The following is a 17311-nucleotide window of genomic DNA, read 5'->3' on the forward strand; positions in this document are numbered from 1 at the left end:
GGGGACAGAGTATAGAAGGAGGGTAATACTGGAGCAGGGGCCATGGCAAGGAAGGGTACTTAGCCTCACTCTTCACCCCACATCTGACTTTGCCTAACACCCACCTCCTTTCTTTTCAGAGAGGTGTGAGGAACACTCAGGACCTTTGGCATTTCTCCCGGAGGAAATCTCTCCCCACGAGTGCTGGTCACCACCCCACCCCTGGACTCTACCTCAAGGACCACACTTCCCAATAAGAAGCCTGGCCTGGGCACCATGCCCTTCCTGCTCTGAGGGCTTTGGGATCAAGTGCTGTACATTTTTGTATCATAGACATACCAGAGCCCCACATAAAGTTGTACATAAAAATGACCGCCTGGTCATTACTAGATAAGGGTGGGAAGAAAGAGAACCTGATGAGGAAGGGGTCAGAGAGTGAGCACAGGCTGCTCCTTTGTCAGTTGGGATCATGGTGGTGGGGTACCTGGCCCAAGCTCAGGGCTTTTCCCAGCCCACCGCCATCAGGATCGCAGTCTCTGCCCCAGCCTCCCACACCCACCACTCAGAAGGACCACCCCGTCCAGGAGCAGAGCTTTAATTCCAGAGTTTTAGTGTATTTACAAAAGTCCACAGCTCCAGCTCCAGCTGGCCGCCCCATTGTTCTGTGCCTGCCCCTGCCTTCGGACAGGTCAGCTCACCCTGTGCTTGTCCAGGCAGGGGGCAGAGGCGTGCCCAGTTTCTATTAGTGTAACATAATTGATAAAAAAGATTGCTTATCTACTGTGACCACGGCCCAGGGATCACCCAGAGGCCCCGAAGCTGCGTTGCTGGGTTTTCCAAACCCAAAGTGGGTGATGAGGCATGGCGCCCCTCATCTCTACAACCGCAAGCTGGGGCTCCTGGCACACTCAGCCTCTCTCAGGATCACACGCACACATCTGTCACACACACAAGGCTGACCCTCCGGCAGTGTTCCGAAAACGGAGAAAATTCTGTGTACACTGAGGGAGTAGCACCAAGTAGGTGGCTGCCAGCTCCTGCCTGCCCCTTCGTGTCCCTTGTCCAGAAAGAGGGGATCCGGAGGGCACCTCGCACCGTCCTTCTGGGCCGCCCCGCCTGTAGGCAGCGGTCCTCAGAGCAGGCCCCTCACGGGGCGGGGCGTGGCCTCACCGGAGGAGGCGGGGCGCGGGCGACAGGGAGGCGGGGGCGCACAGCGCCTCCTCGATGTCCTCCAGGCAGCCAAGCAGGTCCATTTCGCGGAGCACGCGGCCCAGCAGCTCCAGCGTGGCTTCGCGTCGTGGCGTGCGTCGCCGCCAGGCCGCCAGCATGCTGTAGTGCGCCTCGCGCAGGCAGCGCCCGTTCTGCAGCTCCAGCCGCTCGATCTCGTGCTCGCTCAGCCCCAGCCGCCGCACGAACTCCTTCCAGCGCGACGGGGGCACGCCGTCCACCACCGCGTACAGCGTCGCCGGGTCAGCGGGATCCGCTGCGAGGAAGCCCGGCCGTTAGCCTCTGGCCGCGGAGGTGGCCCCGCCCGTCCCCTCGCGCGCACGCGCCCTCCAGGAGCTCCACCCACCTGCCCCTGCAAGGAGCTCACCTTCTAGGCGTTGAGTGTGGGTGCTGTCCTCCCACTTCTGAACTGGGGTGGAGATGGGGCTGGAGGCTGGAGCCGCGGAGAGGATGGGGCCAGCCCCCTGGTAGGGTGGAGCCATCTCTCTGGAGACGGATGCAGCCCTCAAATTAGCCCAGTCACTATGAGTGAAGGTGGGGCTGGGAGTGAAGGTGGGGCTGGGGGTGAAGGTGGGGCTGGGGGTGAAGGTGGGGCTGGGGATGGGACTGAAGCCTGGACCTGTGGCCAGGGGCTGAGGCTCTCCCTGAAAGAGAGAAGGCACAGCGTTAGTGGAGGAGAGGACAAACAGCCCGAACCTTCTTTATTTCTGGAGGCGGGTTGGAATTAGGGGTGACCGAGGGTCATTTAGGTATTACAAGATTGTAATGGACAATCAGCGGGAAAGACTGGGGGTAGGTTCCTGGTTTCATCTTACCTCTTTTGTAGGTGTTGATTTCCCACAAACTGAGAAAAAAGAAACCAAGCGTCACAAATTTCACTTCCTCTCTCAGCCCTGGCGCCCATACCGGGGCTGGCCCTGGGGACTTGTGGTGACATGCTTCAGGGCCAAAGTGGCCCCAGGGACAAGAGACCTACTGATGCATTGTGACCTCTCACCAAGCCATCAGGGCCACCTCCTGCCAACGGGGTCCTCAGCAGCAAGCTAAGGGGACACTCCTCATTTCCCTCCATGCTGATCCCTCTCACCCACTCAACCCCCTCCCACATCCCCCAGCAGTAAGCTTTCCCCTCCCAAGGGCCCCACTCACCAATGGAGAAGAGCTTGGACTTCCGCCGTTGGTAGCGGCACATTAAACCAATGGAGAAGGATAAAACGCAAATGCCGAAGAAGATCACGAGAGGCAGCAGCACTGTGGTGCCTGGAGGCGAGGCAGATTGTGGTGAGAGGAGAAGGGAAGCAGGAAGGGCAGGGCTGGCTGGGTAGGTGGAGGGGCGAGGATTAGGAGAGGGCAGGTGAGCATGGGAAGCGGGTTATTTCTCCTCACCTGGGTCCTGAGGGTCCTTAACAGTTTCCACGATGGGTACGCACAACTTCGTACACTCTGTGTTTTTCTTACAGCTGAAAGAAGAGATCACACAGGTACGTAGGGGCCCTCCCACAAGAGGAAGACAGGGGAAAAAGGAAAAAGAAGAAAACTCCACACTGTTGGAAATTTCTTTGCTTTCCAAACATTTTAGCTATCTCTTGAAATAATGGAAATTAAACCTCTCCTGACTCAGAGGAATGAAACGCAAGCCAATCACAAAATCATTTCCTTTTAGAATTGGAAGTCATCTCAAAGAGGCTGTGTAGAAAGAACTAATTCAAAGCAGTAAGGGGCAGGGTGTGAATTCCAGTCCATTCGTTGGCTGGCACTGTGACTCCAAGCAAGTCATTTAACCTGTAAGCCTCAGTTTGCTCATCAGTAAAGTAAGACTCTTACCCACCTGTCAGAATTGAGAAGTGAGATCATTATGCCTGGCATATAGGAAGCACTCCATAAATGGTGGCTGTCACTGAACTGTTGTGAGAATCCCATGGCAAAGAGAGGTTGGAGAGCTTTTTCTTGAGATGACATTGCTAGTGACAATCCCTGACTTTGTGGAAAGAGGGGTCAAACATGCATGTGAAAATTTTAAAAAGACTTATTTTGGGGGGCAGCCAGAGAACACTCTAGAACAAGAACATCTTTCCCCCGCTGGAAGCTGTCACTGGGCAGCAGGAGTAATGAGAACTCCATGGGGGGCTAGAAGGAACTTGGGAAGGTCAATGCTCCGCAGGAAGAGGCGACCTCACAAACTCACAGTGAGAACCACATGGAATGAATGTAAAAGCTCTTTGAAGGAGAAAAGACACTTAGTAGAAAAAGAAAACAAATAGTTTGGTATTACTTTATAGCTGTACAGCTTTGCCAAGTGGATGTCATTATCCTTACTTTAAAGGTAAGAAAACTAAGGTTCAGAGATGTTAAGTAACTTGCCCAAGGTCACACATAAGTGGCTAGGCTGAGATTTGAACTTGTAGAGCCCTCAGAGTTCCTTCTTTGCAAGCAAGTATGCAAGAACAGACCCTGTGGAGCCAAAAGACGTGAGGAGGCCTGAACAGAGACTGGGGAAGAAATACCATACTGCCTCAAAGATGCCATCACTAAAAAGCACCATCGTTTACATACTACAAACACACACAGAGCTGCCAGTTAAACCATGATACATCATCAATTGTAAGATGCAGTCTGATTTCAGAGACATGAAAATGTGCATCCTAGAATCCATGAACTATATGTAGTAGACCCTGTCACCCCAAAATCCAAATGTCGAAGTTCAAAGAACTGCAAGTCCGTGGAGTATGAGCCTCTATTCCCAAAGACTTCTTCAGATTTTAGGAACAATTCTGGCGGGGGGTCGGGAGGGCAGGAAGAAGGACTGTCTGGTGTTTTGACACCAAGAGTCAACCAGTCAGTAAGAACCAGAGCATCCTGGGCTGTTTCTCTTGCCCTGCTGGTGGCTCTCACCTGCAGTCACCCCATTCGCCGCCCCACCCCAAGCTCCCTCACCCGATCCAGTGCCCAGCAGCCAGGGAGATACTCACTTAACACAAGAGACGCATTCATTCCCTCTTAGAAAGAACCCCGCGTGGCAGGTGCATACAGTATTCTGTGTCTCCTTGCCTGTGGGGAGAGATACAATCCAGCTAGAGGAGGGGCACCCTGCACCAAGGACCACAGGGAAAGCTAGGAGGGGCAGGGGGCAGATGGCCAGAATGGTCCCACAGACTTCGGGAATGGGAAGGAGAGGAAGTGTGGGGTCAGGGGGCTGGGGTACAGAAAGGCAGAGGCCTTTCTCCTGAGACAGGGCCCACCCTGGGGCGGGGAGTGGGGCCGGGCTATGGAGAGCTGTGCTCACAGGAGATCTGCACCGTGCCGTTGAGGCAGAGGCTGCAGTTTAGGCACTGGAAATGGGTTTCACTCCAGTAATACCGGTACTGGTTCTTCCTGCAGCCACACACGGTGTCCCGGTACACTGTGCAAGGAGATATCTCCACCTGGTACATTTCTGGAGGGGGAAGGAGACAGGGTGTGAGCACAACCCCCCCCCCCCCCCACCGTGTGTGTCTTTCTCTGTACACACGCCCACACCCCTGCACTCAATTATGCATGCACATTCCTGTGTTTGCCCTCACACACAGACAGGCGAGCCCACTGCTCTAACACATCCGCCTGACGTTCCATTTAGAGCCCTCGCCACCTCCTGAGACTCACCTTTTCGGCATTTGGAGCAGCTAAGGCACTGTCTGAGGTAGTTCTCTGAAGCAGTAAATGTGCCGTTTTCACATTCTCTGCAGTCCGTGTCCAGCCCTGGGCCGGCACAGTCATTGTACAGGTAGGTCCCTGTGATGGGGGATCAGTTAGGTTGCAGTGGGAGCTCAAGGAAGGAGCCCTATGCTAGAGAGAATAGCCAGGGCCACCCCTCTGAAGTCTGTAAGAGAGGAAAGAAGGGAGAAAATCCCAGCCCAGAAGAGGCAGCAAAGTTAGGAGCCTGGAGGTCAGAGATCCCCAAGTTCTAGAATATCTGGAAAAAAGCAAAGGAAGAAGCAGGACCCTGTAACTGAGGTGATTCACTGTTCCCACTTTCTCCTACCTTTGTGGCACTTCGTACAGCAAATGGAATTATCTTGAGGGTGAATATATTTTCCTTGGGGACACGGAATAGCTCTCTTCTCCCGGTCCCTGAGGTGAGGGACCAGTCCAGTAACCCTTAATGGGTATATTTCCACCAACAGAGCCAGAAGCACCTGGGGAAGAATCAGACAGAGGAGATCCTATCAGGAGAGGGAGGGTGGGAACCCTAGAGGTAGCAAGTTCAAAGCCTTCCCAGCTCAAGTCCTTTCTCAGTGGAACATTGCCCCCGGGCCATTCCTGCTCACACTGGATATCCTTCCTCTAAGCTTAGACAGCTGGCCCCATGTGATCTAGTGCTTAATTCTTCTCTAGTTGTTCTGTGTACTAATTTTTTTGTCCCTCCGAGTTAAGACTAGCAGACCCCAGGCCTGGACTGTATTTTATCCTTATTTCCCCATAGCAGTTAACAGTGCTGGACACAGGGCGGGTGTTTAAGGAATGTTTTTTTTTTTGATTGGGAACTGGTTACCTCAATTGAGGCCCTTACTTCCAACAAGGAGCCTTAAGGATATTAAAGTGGTGTTCCTCCTTCTGGGTGCTATGTTCACAGTGTATTCACTTTGTAAACATCCACAGAGGTGAGCAGTTAGGATCTGTGCACTTTCCTGGATTGCGTAATTCCAGTAGAAAGGGTATGTTTATAAAATCAGATTGGAGGGGGCACCTGGGTGGCTCAGTTGGTTAAAAGCGTCCAACTAGACTCTTGGTTTCGGCTCATGATCTCACGGTTCATGCCCCATATCTGCTTTGCACTGACAGCAATGGAGCCCGCTTAGCTGGGATTCTCTCTTCCTCTCTCTCTGCCCCTCCCCTATTTGCGCTCTCTCTCTCTCTCTCTTTCAAAATAAACAAATAAATAAACAAATAAATAAATAAAACTTTAAAAATAAATAAAATCAGATTGGAGTGGAAGTAAGTGATGTTTCTGTGGGCACCATTTGTAGGGAGTGGGCAAAAGGAAGAGTTTCTTCATAAATCTGTATCAAAACCTCACTCAGGATTCTGCCCTCAGACCTCATGCTGCATCCCCTTCCACCACTAAATCTGCACAAATACCCCAGGTTGGCCAGGGCAAACGGGGAGGGCAGTAAAAGGGAAAGCTTCAGGGTGGGAATGAGGTAGGAGATTGACAAAGTTTAGGTCCAGGCAGGATTGGAAAAAGGCATGTAGGTTACATACAACATGTATGTATCCAGAGGCTGGTGATCGGGCTCAGGTGACCATCAAGTCAGGAGCTGAGGATGGGCCGGAGTCCTGATGCCCTTTGCACACAGGGGCATTCTGAGAGGCACCTTTTACAGCCTCAGGGCAAGCCCTCAGCAGCTGAATCACTTGCCCAGTTCTGGCTTCAGAGCCAGGGACAGCAAAGCCAGGAGTCAGTGTTGAGCTCCAGCCTAGACTTTTTTCCTTGATCTCTTAATCAGCCTCTTTCTGGCTTTCCCTGGGTCTTGATTTTCTTTTTTTTCCCTCTGCTATAAGAGCTGCTTTATGTAAGGATAAGAGGATGTCCTCAAAGTGTGTTAAAATTGGAGAAAAACAGACTAATCTGATCACAGAAACCCCAGTCCGAGACAGGACAGCACAGCAGCCCATAGACCGGTAGGCAGCCAGGCAGGTCGTGCTTGCCCTGAGTCACCCTCTGGGAGACACTGCAGCCTGGAAGCTGGAGCCTCAGCCACAATCAGAAGCCACACTGAGAAACAGAGCAGCGGCCAAGGCACGGCTGCGCTCCCCTACTCAGAGAGCAGTCCCCTCCCTGAGCCACTGGACCATGCCGTCTCCCCTGAACAAGACTGGGGCGTCCAGGGCCACAGGAATAATTCAGGGTGGTTATGGGAAGAACTTCCCAATCCTGAAATTGTGGTTCCTTTCCCCGAAGAGCTCTCAGGACCCAAGGTTACTGGCACTTGAAATTCCATGCAGGGCCCCCTCCTGCAGGAGCAAAGCCAACTGGCAGAGACAAAGTCAGGAAGAAAAACTGGGGGCTCCAGTTTTGCCCCCCCCCACCCCCCACAGCATTGGTGGGGAGCCTTTCAGGGACCACAGGCCTGTGAGGAGTAAGCTTCCAAGGAAGGACGGAGGGAGGGAGGGAGAGAGGCTTTCTCAAGCCTAGCATCCCCCTGCGTCTCCAGCACTTTGGGGGTTAAGTCAGATCCGGGAAAGAGAAATCTTTTCCCAGCAACTCCGCCCAGTGACTCAGGCCAGGGAGGGAGGGCATCTAGGGGAAGGGAGATAGAACCAGCAGCTTCCCCAGCTCCTCAAGGGTCATGAGTCAGCACGAAGGCTGAAGGGACCAGCCAGCAATGAGAACCTCATCTGAGCCCTTTGTCCTGTGGGCCAGGCTCTCCTTCCAACCCCCACTCGGAGCACACTTCCTCCCCCCGCCACCCTCCCCTTCAAAAGAGTCGGCAACAGACCCCTGTCCCACTTGGCCCGCATATTTCGGGAAATGGCCCCCTCTCCCAATCCATCCCAAAGGGAAGTCTCCTCAACCCCTGGCTTCCTCCCAGCGGGTCACTACCCACCCCCACTGAGGGGCCACTCAGCTCTTTCTCCGCCCCTCAGCATCCTTCCTTTAGACCAGGCCCCACCCGGGCTCCTCCTCCCCATCCAACCAGTCCCCAACCGACCAGCCCTTTCCCTGGATTCTCCCAGGAGGCCCCTGACACCCCCCAGTTCCAAAAGGAAGTAAACTAAGGCTGCCCTCCCACCCGGGGTTCACTGCATTCCCACAGCCTGACTGATTCTGGCCAGTTGGATTGGGTTTGGGGACCTCCCTGGGGTCCCCAAACAATCCTTAGGAAATAAGGCCAGTTCTGAGTCTCCACAGCCCCTCCCTGCAAGTCTACTGGCAGCACAGGAAAAACTCCAGAGCCCTGAACGCCCACTTCCAGGAGTAAGGAGGCAGGCAAGAAGGGATGTAAGACAGCCAGCCAGCACTATTTCCCAGGTCTTTCATAGTCCCCAGAAGTGCCCCAGCCAGTCTGCTCTTGACCCCTCCTAGCCAGGGCCTCAGGCCCCCACCAGTCGGCACCAGCTGGCTCTGGGGAGCGTGTCCTTCTTAGCAGCTGCACCTTGCAGCTGAATTAGGAGGTGAGCTCTGAGAGCAAAGACCCTAGCCAGCCTGCACCTGTCGCCTGGAGCAGGGGAAGGGCAGGAAGCTGGGAGGTGCCTGGGGAGAGACAGTTGAGGGGGTGGCCCAGCACCCCTCCAACTCCCCCACAACTTCCGCTTGGGGAGACTTTAAAGTGAGACTTCCTGTACCAGGGCTGCAGAAGGGGCGGAGAGGATGAGAGCAGAGCGACCCTGTGGTCTAACCCTGACCCGGCACCTCATGACCTAGCTGTGCCCTTCCCCTGCATTAATTTGTTCACAAAATTAAAATGTGTTTGTTCTTTTAATGTCAATCTTCGGGGAGCTTATGACAGCTTCTCCTCCAAGAGCTCGGTTGAGATCCCACCTCCCTCTGCTGAAGCCCTCCATTAATGCCACTTCCTCCTCTTGAGCTCATTAGATGCCCAGCCCCCTGTGAAGTCCAATAACAGGAATTAACTATATCTACTTTGGGATCTTATTATACTATAATTATCCTGAGCGTGTAGATATGATCTCCCCGAAAGGACCATAAACTCTTATGAGATGAGCGATCAGAAAGAGTGTGTGTGGTCAGAGATAGTGTCTTATGGTCCTGGGTATCTTCTCAGCCCCCAAAACCAAAGGAGCAGAATAATCATTGATTGGCCAATCTAACGACTCATCTGTCTTCCACTCCAGTCAAAGCCAGTGATTCCCAGAGAGGGAAATAGAAGAGTCAGGGCTCCCATGAAGGAACATACTCATCGCCAGGGGAGAGTGGTCAAACTATGCCCACCCCTTCCCACACACATGCACACACACGCACACTCCCTTTTGAGTATCACTGGTGAATGATCCGAAGGCAGATAAGAGTTTGAGAAGCCCTGCTCTAGTCTGTTAGGTACGCACTTCATTTAGCTGTTCCCGGACCCTCAACATGCCCCAAACCCAGTTCATCAACCTCTTGGTCTAGACAAATGTCACACCACCAACTTCTCAGCACCCACAGTGTGAGAGCTTTGCCACCCTTCTCTCCTCAAGGTCCCCCGTCCCGATCCTGCGGCCATCCAGCCTGTCAGTTCATCTCGCCAGTCCGTCTTCCGTGATCTCTCAGTCCTGTCCATAACCATGGGTTGCCTCACGCTCGCATTACTGCAACTGTCTTCCAGCTGATGGCCCAGCCACCAGCCTCTTTCCTGCTCCAATCCATCCTACGCACTTTATCTGTGTTCATGCTTCAACTTGCACCCACATGTGTGGGAATCTTCTTCTCCAGAATCTGACCTTGAACATCAGTTCCACACAAGTCACTCCTTCCCTGTGTGAGTACTTGCAGAGGTACCTCACTGCTATTCTGAACACACTCCCAGCTGCCATGGGTCTTTCAGAGAACTGCTTCTGAATGAATGAATGAATGAATGAATTCCTCGAATTCCTCTACTTGGGACTACATTCAAAGTCTCTCTTCATCCCCGCCCCCACTCCCTCCAATTTTCTCATTCTCACATCTTCTTGTTCCTCAACATGGTCCTTCCATCTCCAGTCAAGGTGTTCAGCTTCCTGCCACCACCATCCCCAACACAATATCCCACCTCTCCATTCCCCTACTCTCCCTCAAACCAGTCTCCCTTCTTTCTAGCCACGCTGCCAGTCAGTGACTTTGAATCTCAACTCCAAATCCACTTTTCTATGAGGCTTTCCCTTCCTCATTCCATCTTACCAATGCCTGTTCCTCGAGTCATTCCATAGAGTTAGGGAGCATCACATGGGCACCAGGTCCCATATAGCTGCTAGGGACCTAGTGAATTCACGCCACTCATGCTATCAAGCTCTCAGCCAGGTCAGAGACAATCCATTCATTGTAGGCTCTGCAGTCTATGCAGGAGGGGTTCCTGGGGCAGAGACACCAGACATGAGGCCAGCTAAGCAAGAAAAAGCAGCTGGATGATGCTCATTCCCTTCCCTGGCCCTGCCTCCCATCCGTGTCCCAGGGCACCACATCAAAACGCTTTTGTGGATATTCTCCCCAGACTGTTCTGAGCTCATTTTTTTGCTGTAAGCCATCTTGGCTCCCAGACTGCAAGCTCTTTGAGAACAGCAAAATCCTAGGAGCTTTGCCACACTCTCTCCTGTATTCTTCTCCACTACCTCCCACACACACACCCACACGTATACTCTGGTGCATTGGGTATTGCCCAGTGACTGGTGAGCAGTTGAAAACAGCTCAGGCCTTTCATTCCTTCTCTTTCCCCTCCAGCTCCAAGCTGAATTTGGGTCCCTTCACAGCCAACCTCCCACCTGCCATCTTCCGCCCCTGCCACCAGGCACTTCCCTTTATCTCTTCAGGCCTCCTCTGTCTTCCAAGCACAGGAGCCACCGAGTAATCCCTACTATACTAACAAAACAAATCTAACGCTTACTGAGTGCTTTCTATTTGCTAGACCTTATTCTTCTACTAGAATGTAGACTCCATGGGGGCAGAGATTTCGTTCACTGCTGTCACCCCAGCACTTAAAATAATGTCTAGCACAGACCCAGCACTTAATATTTTGAAGATCTAACACGCAGTAGACCCTTGAACAATGCAGAGATTAGGAGCATCGGCACCCCCCCACTTAATCACAGATCCATGTATAACTTTTGACTCCCCCCAAAACTTAATAGCCTACTGTTTACTGGAAGCCTTACCGATAACATCAACAATTGATGAACACATACTTTGTGTGTTACGTGTATTATATGCTGCGTCCTTACAAGAAAGTAAGCTAGAGAAAAGGAAATGTTAGTAAGAAAATTAGAAAAAGAAAATATGTTTACAGTACTGTATTTAATGGGAAAGAAATCCACATATAAGTGGACGTGCACAGTTCAAACCCATGTTTGTTCAAGGGTCAACTGTGTGTCAATCTATTTAATCTTCAAAACACCATTAGAAAGTAGTGATCGTTATATCCATTTTAGAGATAAAGAAACTAAGACATGAAAGGTTACATAGCCTGCTCAAGTTCGGGCAGCTAGTCTGTGAGGGAGCCAGGATTTGAATCCAAGTGATGTACCCCCAAAGAGAGAAGAGAAGACAAGGCAGTCGGATGGGGGCTGAGGGAGCCTGGGAGAAGGACAGGCTTGAGAGAAGTCAAGAGACAGGCTGGGGAGACAGGAGGTGAGACAGTCAGAAAAACAGTAAGAACTCAGGTTGAGAGAGAGGTGCTGCACGGGGAATCGCGGTCTGGAGATGTGGACTCCCAGCAGAAAAGAGAGGGAGAGGGAGGCACCAGAGAGAAAAAGGTTCAGAAAGGAGACTTCTAGGGAAACTGACAGAAAAGGAAGAAATGATTAGGAGAGACAGGACAAGACCCAGAGGAGAGGACAGTGGGGAAGATGGGGGCCAGAGACAGGCAGGGACCCAGGAGAAACTGGCCAACCACAGGCCAGGAAAATCCGCCCTACTAGGTGGGGGGCTCCCGGTATCGCACAGGCTGACTCCAGGACATGCAGGGAGATGGAGCATACATTGAAACAAGGCTGAGGCACAAGAAAGGGACATTTTCCAGTGACGAAAACAACTTTCTACTAACTTCCCCAAACTGATCTGTGGAAGAAGAAACGAAGAGATTGTTGTTTGGGTCTGTGGGGAGGGGGCTGAAGGCTGGCCACAGGGTCGGGGACCAGGTGGAGGCGCTGGCAGCTGTCTAGAGTCAGTCCAACGGAGGGCACCAGCCTAGAAGCTGAGCCAGAAGCAGAGAGTGGGGAATGCCAGCAGGTGGGCGTCCTGGCCCTGGGGGGCTCTCCACTGCCCTGTCCCTATCCGGTTCCCACTCCACTCCCAAATACCCCCTCTCCACACGGGCACACACACACAGCATCCCAAACTTACCCACCAGCCCATCTCCATTCCCGGACTCAGTTTCCCCCTTCACTAGCATCCAACTCCTACACCCTGCCAAGGTTTGTTCAGCCAGGGCCCACGGGCAGCCTCACCTCTCCCACCCCACACACACCGGCTGGCCAGCTGACCCGAGGACAGAACTCTGAATCATCTGGACTCCGAGAGGACGAAACGTCCTTCTTCCACTCCTTTCCTTACCCTTCCGAAATGCGCCCCGCCTCCTGGGATCACCTGCCCCCACATTCCCGGCCACCCCAAAGCCCAGCAAATTTCCTTGGCTGTCCTCGGGTTCCCTTTCACCCTCGGCCTTGCCTCCGACTCAGAGCAGACCTCAGAATGGGAAACCCGAACTCTGGCCGAGTTTGAAGCTGGGCCACGCCGGCCGAAGGTCGGGGCCCGGGGCGAGGGCCCACTCCGGCGGGGCGGCGCCCTTCCCCCACCTCCCCCCTCCCCCGCCCCCAGCCCACTAGGCCCTCGTCCCGGGTCTTACCAGTGGCTGCAGCAGGCCAGGCACGGTGGGGAGGCCCATGTCCGGCCAGTTGTGGCTTCTCACTCCCCCATCAGGGCTCAGGCAGTGGCGGCGGCGGCGGCGGCGACCGGAGTCCGGGATGCGCGGGGTCGGGAGGTCCCAAGAAGAGCCCGCGCCCCGGGGAGGGAAGCTGAGCGGGATAGGGTTGGGGTGAAGGTCACCGCCTGATCCCAGGGACCTCACACCCCGAAGGCCAGAGCCGGAGCCCGAGTCCAGAGAACTGGGAGAAAACTAAAGCAGAAAGGAGAGTGGAGGTAGAAGGGAAGGGAGAGTGGCAGATGGGGTGTTGCAACTTCGGGACAGGAAGAGCCTGGGGGAGGAGACAGGAGGAGGCGGGAGGAGGGGGCGAAGGTCTTTAACCCTTCGTAGCTCAGTCAGAGGCGCCAGAGTCCCGGATCCAGCAGCCTGGTGCCCGCAACCCACCAATCGGACCCCTCCCGACCCCCTCCCCCCCCCGCACGGCGCGATAAGCCCCTCCCTCCTCACCCAGTCACCCGGCCTTCCCCACGTGAACAACACTGGAACGATTCAGGGCTTTGGAGTCAAATTCACTGGGTTTCAGTTCAGAATCCTCTGCCTTTGAGCTGGGTGGTCTGGGACAAATAACCAACACTCTGTGGGTCTGTTTTCCAGTTTGTGAAATGGAGAGAGAGCACCTAGCTCATGGGGTTACTGTAAGGAATGACTGAGACAGGACAGGTAAGCATCTGATCCATGACAGGTACTCGGTGTTCCTTAAGAACTCTTCCCTTAGCCCCAGAGTTCTCCACCGACACCCCAAATCTCTTGCTTTCTTGGGAATTTACCCCTCCGACCCAAACTCAAACTTGGAGTAAACCCAAACCCTAGTTTTCTGCCCTCACTGGGGCCCTGATACCCACCCACCCCACCCACCCCCACCCCCAATCTGGTGCTCATTCACTGTCTGCGGGGCTGGGACCCTCCAGGCGCTGATGTGGCTCTGCCGCAAAAAAAAAAAAAAAAAACGAACGCAAAATCTCCACCAAGCCTCCTTTATTGACAGTAACAATGCCTAGCCCACCTACATGGGAAAAATGCTGTCATGAGGCTTGATGAGATTCGTGAAAATCACAGATACCTGGATCAGGTATTACCAGTATATTCTCAGTGCCCCCTTTCCCAAATACTCTGATACATCAATCCAAATTGACCTTAGACATAATCTGCTGCAGCACCTTGTTTTATAGATTAATCGTGTGATTCTTTTTTTTATTTAAAATTTTTTTATGTTTAATTTTGAGAGAGAGACAGAGAGCTAGTGGGGGAGAGGCAGAGAGAGAGGGAGACACAGAATCCGAAGCAGACTCCAGGCTCCGAGCTGTCAGCACAGAGCCCGACACAGGGCTCAAACTCACAAACGGTGAGATCATGACCTGAGGCGAAGTCTCAGAGAAAACCGAGGCCTGGGGACACACAAGGCATGTTCTCTGCACCGCCAGCTGAAACCCCGGAGCCCCAACTTCAGTCCAAGGGCCCATTTTGCTATGATAGACACACTGCCACTTTTCTATCCATCCCCTTGAGTCAGACACCACACTCTGACTCTGGGTATTTCATGCCACCCCCATTTGTGCAGGGTCTCTCCCAGATGAATGCCACAACAAGGCTACAACGTTCACCCAAATATCCTATAGGCACAATGACCTTCACTATACACCATCCAGGCCCAAGGTCCTCCATCTACTGAGGTTGCTAGAAACGCAGGGAGACTGGAGGGTGAGGTCCTAGGTCTTTGTGACTTGGAATCAGAGCTCCTGGTTCCCTCTCCCCTTGATCTTCCAGCTGACCCCACACCTTAGATTCCACACTCCCTGGCTCTCCCTGGCCTCCCCTCTTTGATCCCAAGAGTAGGGCATCTGTAGATGACAGTGGAGCTCAGATGCCTCCCACCTCTCTCCGGCTGACTTCACTCCACCCCATCCTCCAGCTTCTGAAGAAAAAAGTGCTTACCATATATGAAGCATTCAGTAAGTGGTAGCAATGTTAAGAGTTGCACAATTCGTCGCGCCTGAGTGGCTCAGTCCGTCAAACACTGATTTCAGCTCAGGTCATGATTTCACGGTTTGTGAGTTCGAGCCCCATGTTGGGCTCTGTGCTGACAGCTCAGAGCCTGGAGCCTGCTTCACATTCTGTGTCTCCCTCTCTCTCTGCCTCTCCCCTGCTAGCTCTCTGTCTCTCCCTCAAAAATAAACACAAAAAATTTTTAATAAAAAAAAAGAGTTGCACAATTAACAGTATTCACAATTAATAACTTTAATGTCCTAATTTTTAGTGTTACAAGGAATTTTTAATAGTCTGTGTCAATTGTCAAAGCCATTATATGTAGCCTGGTGCAAAAAGAGAGTTTCTTTAATTGTTTAGGATAAATGTGTATTTACTTTAAATTTTGAAAAATATATTAATTTGTTCAATAAATTCTGGTTTGGGGAACGTGGGTGGCTCAGTCGGTGCAGCAACTGACTTCGGCTCAGGTCATGATCTCATGGCTTGTGAGTTAGAGCCCCGATGGCCCTGTGTTGGCCTCTGTGCTGACAGCTCAGAGCCTGGAGCCTGCTTCAGATTCTGTGTCTTCCTCTCTCTCTCTGCCCCTCCCCTGCTCGCTCTCTGTCTTTCTCTGTCTCTCAAAAATAAATAAATGTTGAAACAAATGGTGAGGGATGGATGCTTGTAAGAATATGAAGGGCTGGGTGCCTGGCTGGCTCGGTAGGAAGAGGATGCAAATCTTGATCTCCAGGTCAGGAGTTCAAGTCCTACCTTGGGTATAGAGATTACTACAAAAATAAATAAAAACTTAAAAAAAAAAAGGATTATGAAAGGCTAACTAATCTCATGGAGGAGGTGAGAATGTAGCCATAATTCTTCCAGGGCAAAAAAGAAACAATGGAGGGAGAGAATGGAGAGATGGGGAAATAGCAGAGGGGCGACTAGGGGATGATGGAATTGGCCGTTATGGCTTGTAGAGCAATGGATGAAGACAGAAGAGCAGAGACCCCTCCCCATCACATGTTGCACACACCCCCACAGCAGCACAGAGTGATTGCAAAGGCACTGGATTCCAAGTCAAGGTGATGTGGGTTCTAGCCCCAGCCCTGCCATCCGACTCCATGTGTGGCACGGAGACATGGTGGGTCATAGCAGGAGACCTGGCTCCAAGCTGGGTCTGTAAGAATCATGAACTTGGGCAAGTCACTTCACCTGCTAACCTGCCCTAGACGGAAAAGGAGGCAACCTAAAGCCTTTCTTCTCTGACACCAATTCTAACTCCTAAACTACGGGATCCACAGGTACGTACAGATAGGGCATGGAGATAAGGAAACTCCAGCATGGTTAGTAGGGGTGGGTGGTGGGGGTAGAGGAACTGATTGCCATCATCCATAAATGAAGTCTGCCAGAGGAGAGGGGCTGGGCCTTTGGAGGGGCAAGGCCCAGGCTGGGCTGCGGCAGAAAGCAGACAAGAGGGCTCAGACGAGGACACCATTGGACACCAATGGTGGTTGTGACACCACCATTTCCCCCCATCAGTTTGAGTCCAGGAAAGGGAAGTCAGAAGTCCTCACGTCAGTTCCTGGTCACAACCTTTCTTACCTCTCCACTTCCTTCACCATCTCCCCCTCTTTCCCCAAGGTTCCCACGGCCCCCAGGACAGGGAGATTGTAACTGAGAGGGGTAAGACCAAGGCAGCAAGGGAAGTGTCCCCAAAGATAATGAGGAATAGTAACTTCCGGATGCCAGGTCTGATGCTAGAGAAAGGAACCAGGGTTCCCAAAACTGGGGTTCAACTCACACACCCCTCAGTTTATCCTTTATTAAAAGCGGCGTGGCGGGGGGGATTGCTGCTGCTGCTGCTCTCTCTGCAATGATGAGAGAATACAGCATAGCAGGCTTTGAAGTTCCAGAAGAAACTGGCCTGAGTCTCATCCTCCCACACCACCCCCACTACCGGACAGTTGATGGGGAGGTGGGCAGGTGAGGGCTTTATCTTACAGCTGCATGGAAGGTGGCACTCAGTTATCACAGAGGAGGATTACTGATGACAGTAAGTAAAGTTGGGGAGGACAAGAAAGTCCAGACAGTGGACGACGGTAAGTCATCCCAAGCACTGCCCAGTAGGTCTCCCAAGGAGAGCAGCACCATGACTTTGCTCTTGCACCCTAACCTGGTGATGGGCACCTAGCACGTGCTCAGCAACGCCCATGGAGGAGCTGGCAGCAAAGTTTGTCTCTGCCAATGCCCCTGAAGAATGGACCCTTCCATAGTGAAGCCAAGGGGTGTGGAAGTCTGGGGCCCAGGGACTTGCATCCACTCCCTACCCCCATACAGCCCTCCAGACATTCCTTATGCAACATACAGGTGTTGAGCACCTGCCTACTTGCTCCAAGTGGGACACTGGGCTAGACCCTGAGGATACATAAATGAACAAGATTCATTCCCTGACCACAAGGAGCTCACAGTCTAGCTGGGGAGGCAGACACAAGTGAACAAGAAGGTATGATGCAACATCAGCACCCCAAGAAACGTTATGCTGTGCTATGGGA

At 52.7% G+C, this 17311-nt stretch overlaps 1 protein-coding gene and 1 long non-coding RNA gene across 2 annotated transcripts; one reads left to right on the forward strand and one right to left on the reverse strand.

Annotated features, from left to right (window-relative positions):
* Positions 1-558: 558 nt before the first annotated feature.
* On the reverse strand, positions 559-13059 carry TNFRSF1A (TNF receptor superfamily member 1A). Its single transcript, XM_049624953.1, has 10 exons — positions 12717-13059; positions 5225-5378; positions 4846-4974; positions 4490-4639; positions 4176-4254; positions 2593-2666; positions 2356-2466; positions 2022-2050; positions 1574-1850; positions 559-1462 (listed from the first exon to the last, which is right to left on the reverse strand). Exons 1-10 carry the CDS (start codon positions 12753-12755, stop codon positions 1146-1148), a joined length of 1359 nt encoding a protein of 452 aa, XP_049480910.1. The 5' UTR covers positions 12756-13059; the 3' UTR covers positions 559-1145.
* Positions 2399-3043, forward strand: LOC125918763 (uncharacterized). Its single transcript, XR_007456578.1, has 2 exons — positions 2399-2487; positions 2667-3043. It is a non-coding gene; the product is annotated as an uncharacterized LOC125918763 (long non-coding RNA).
* Positions 13060-17311: the final 4252 nt, after the last annotated feature.

The sequence above is a fragment of the Panthera uncia genome, chromosome B4, assembly GCF_023721935.1.
Source record: "Panthera uncia isolate 11264 chromosome B4, Puncia_PCG_1.0, whole genome shotgun sequence".
Lineage (NCBI taxonomy): Eukaryota > Metazoa > Chordata > Mammalia > Carnivora > Felidae > Panthera > Panthera uncia.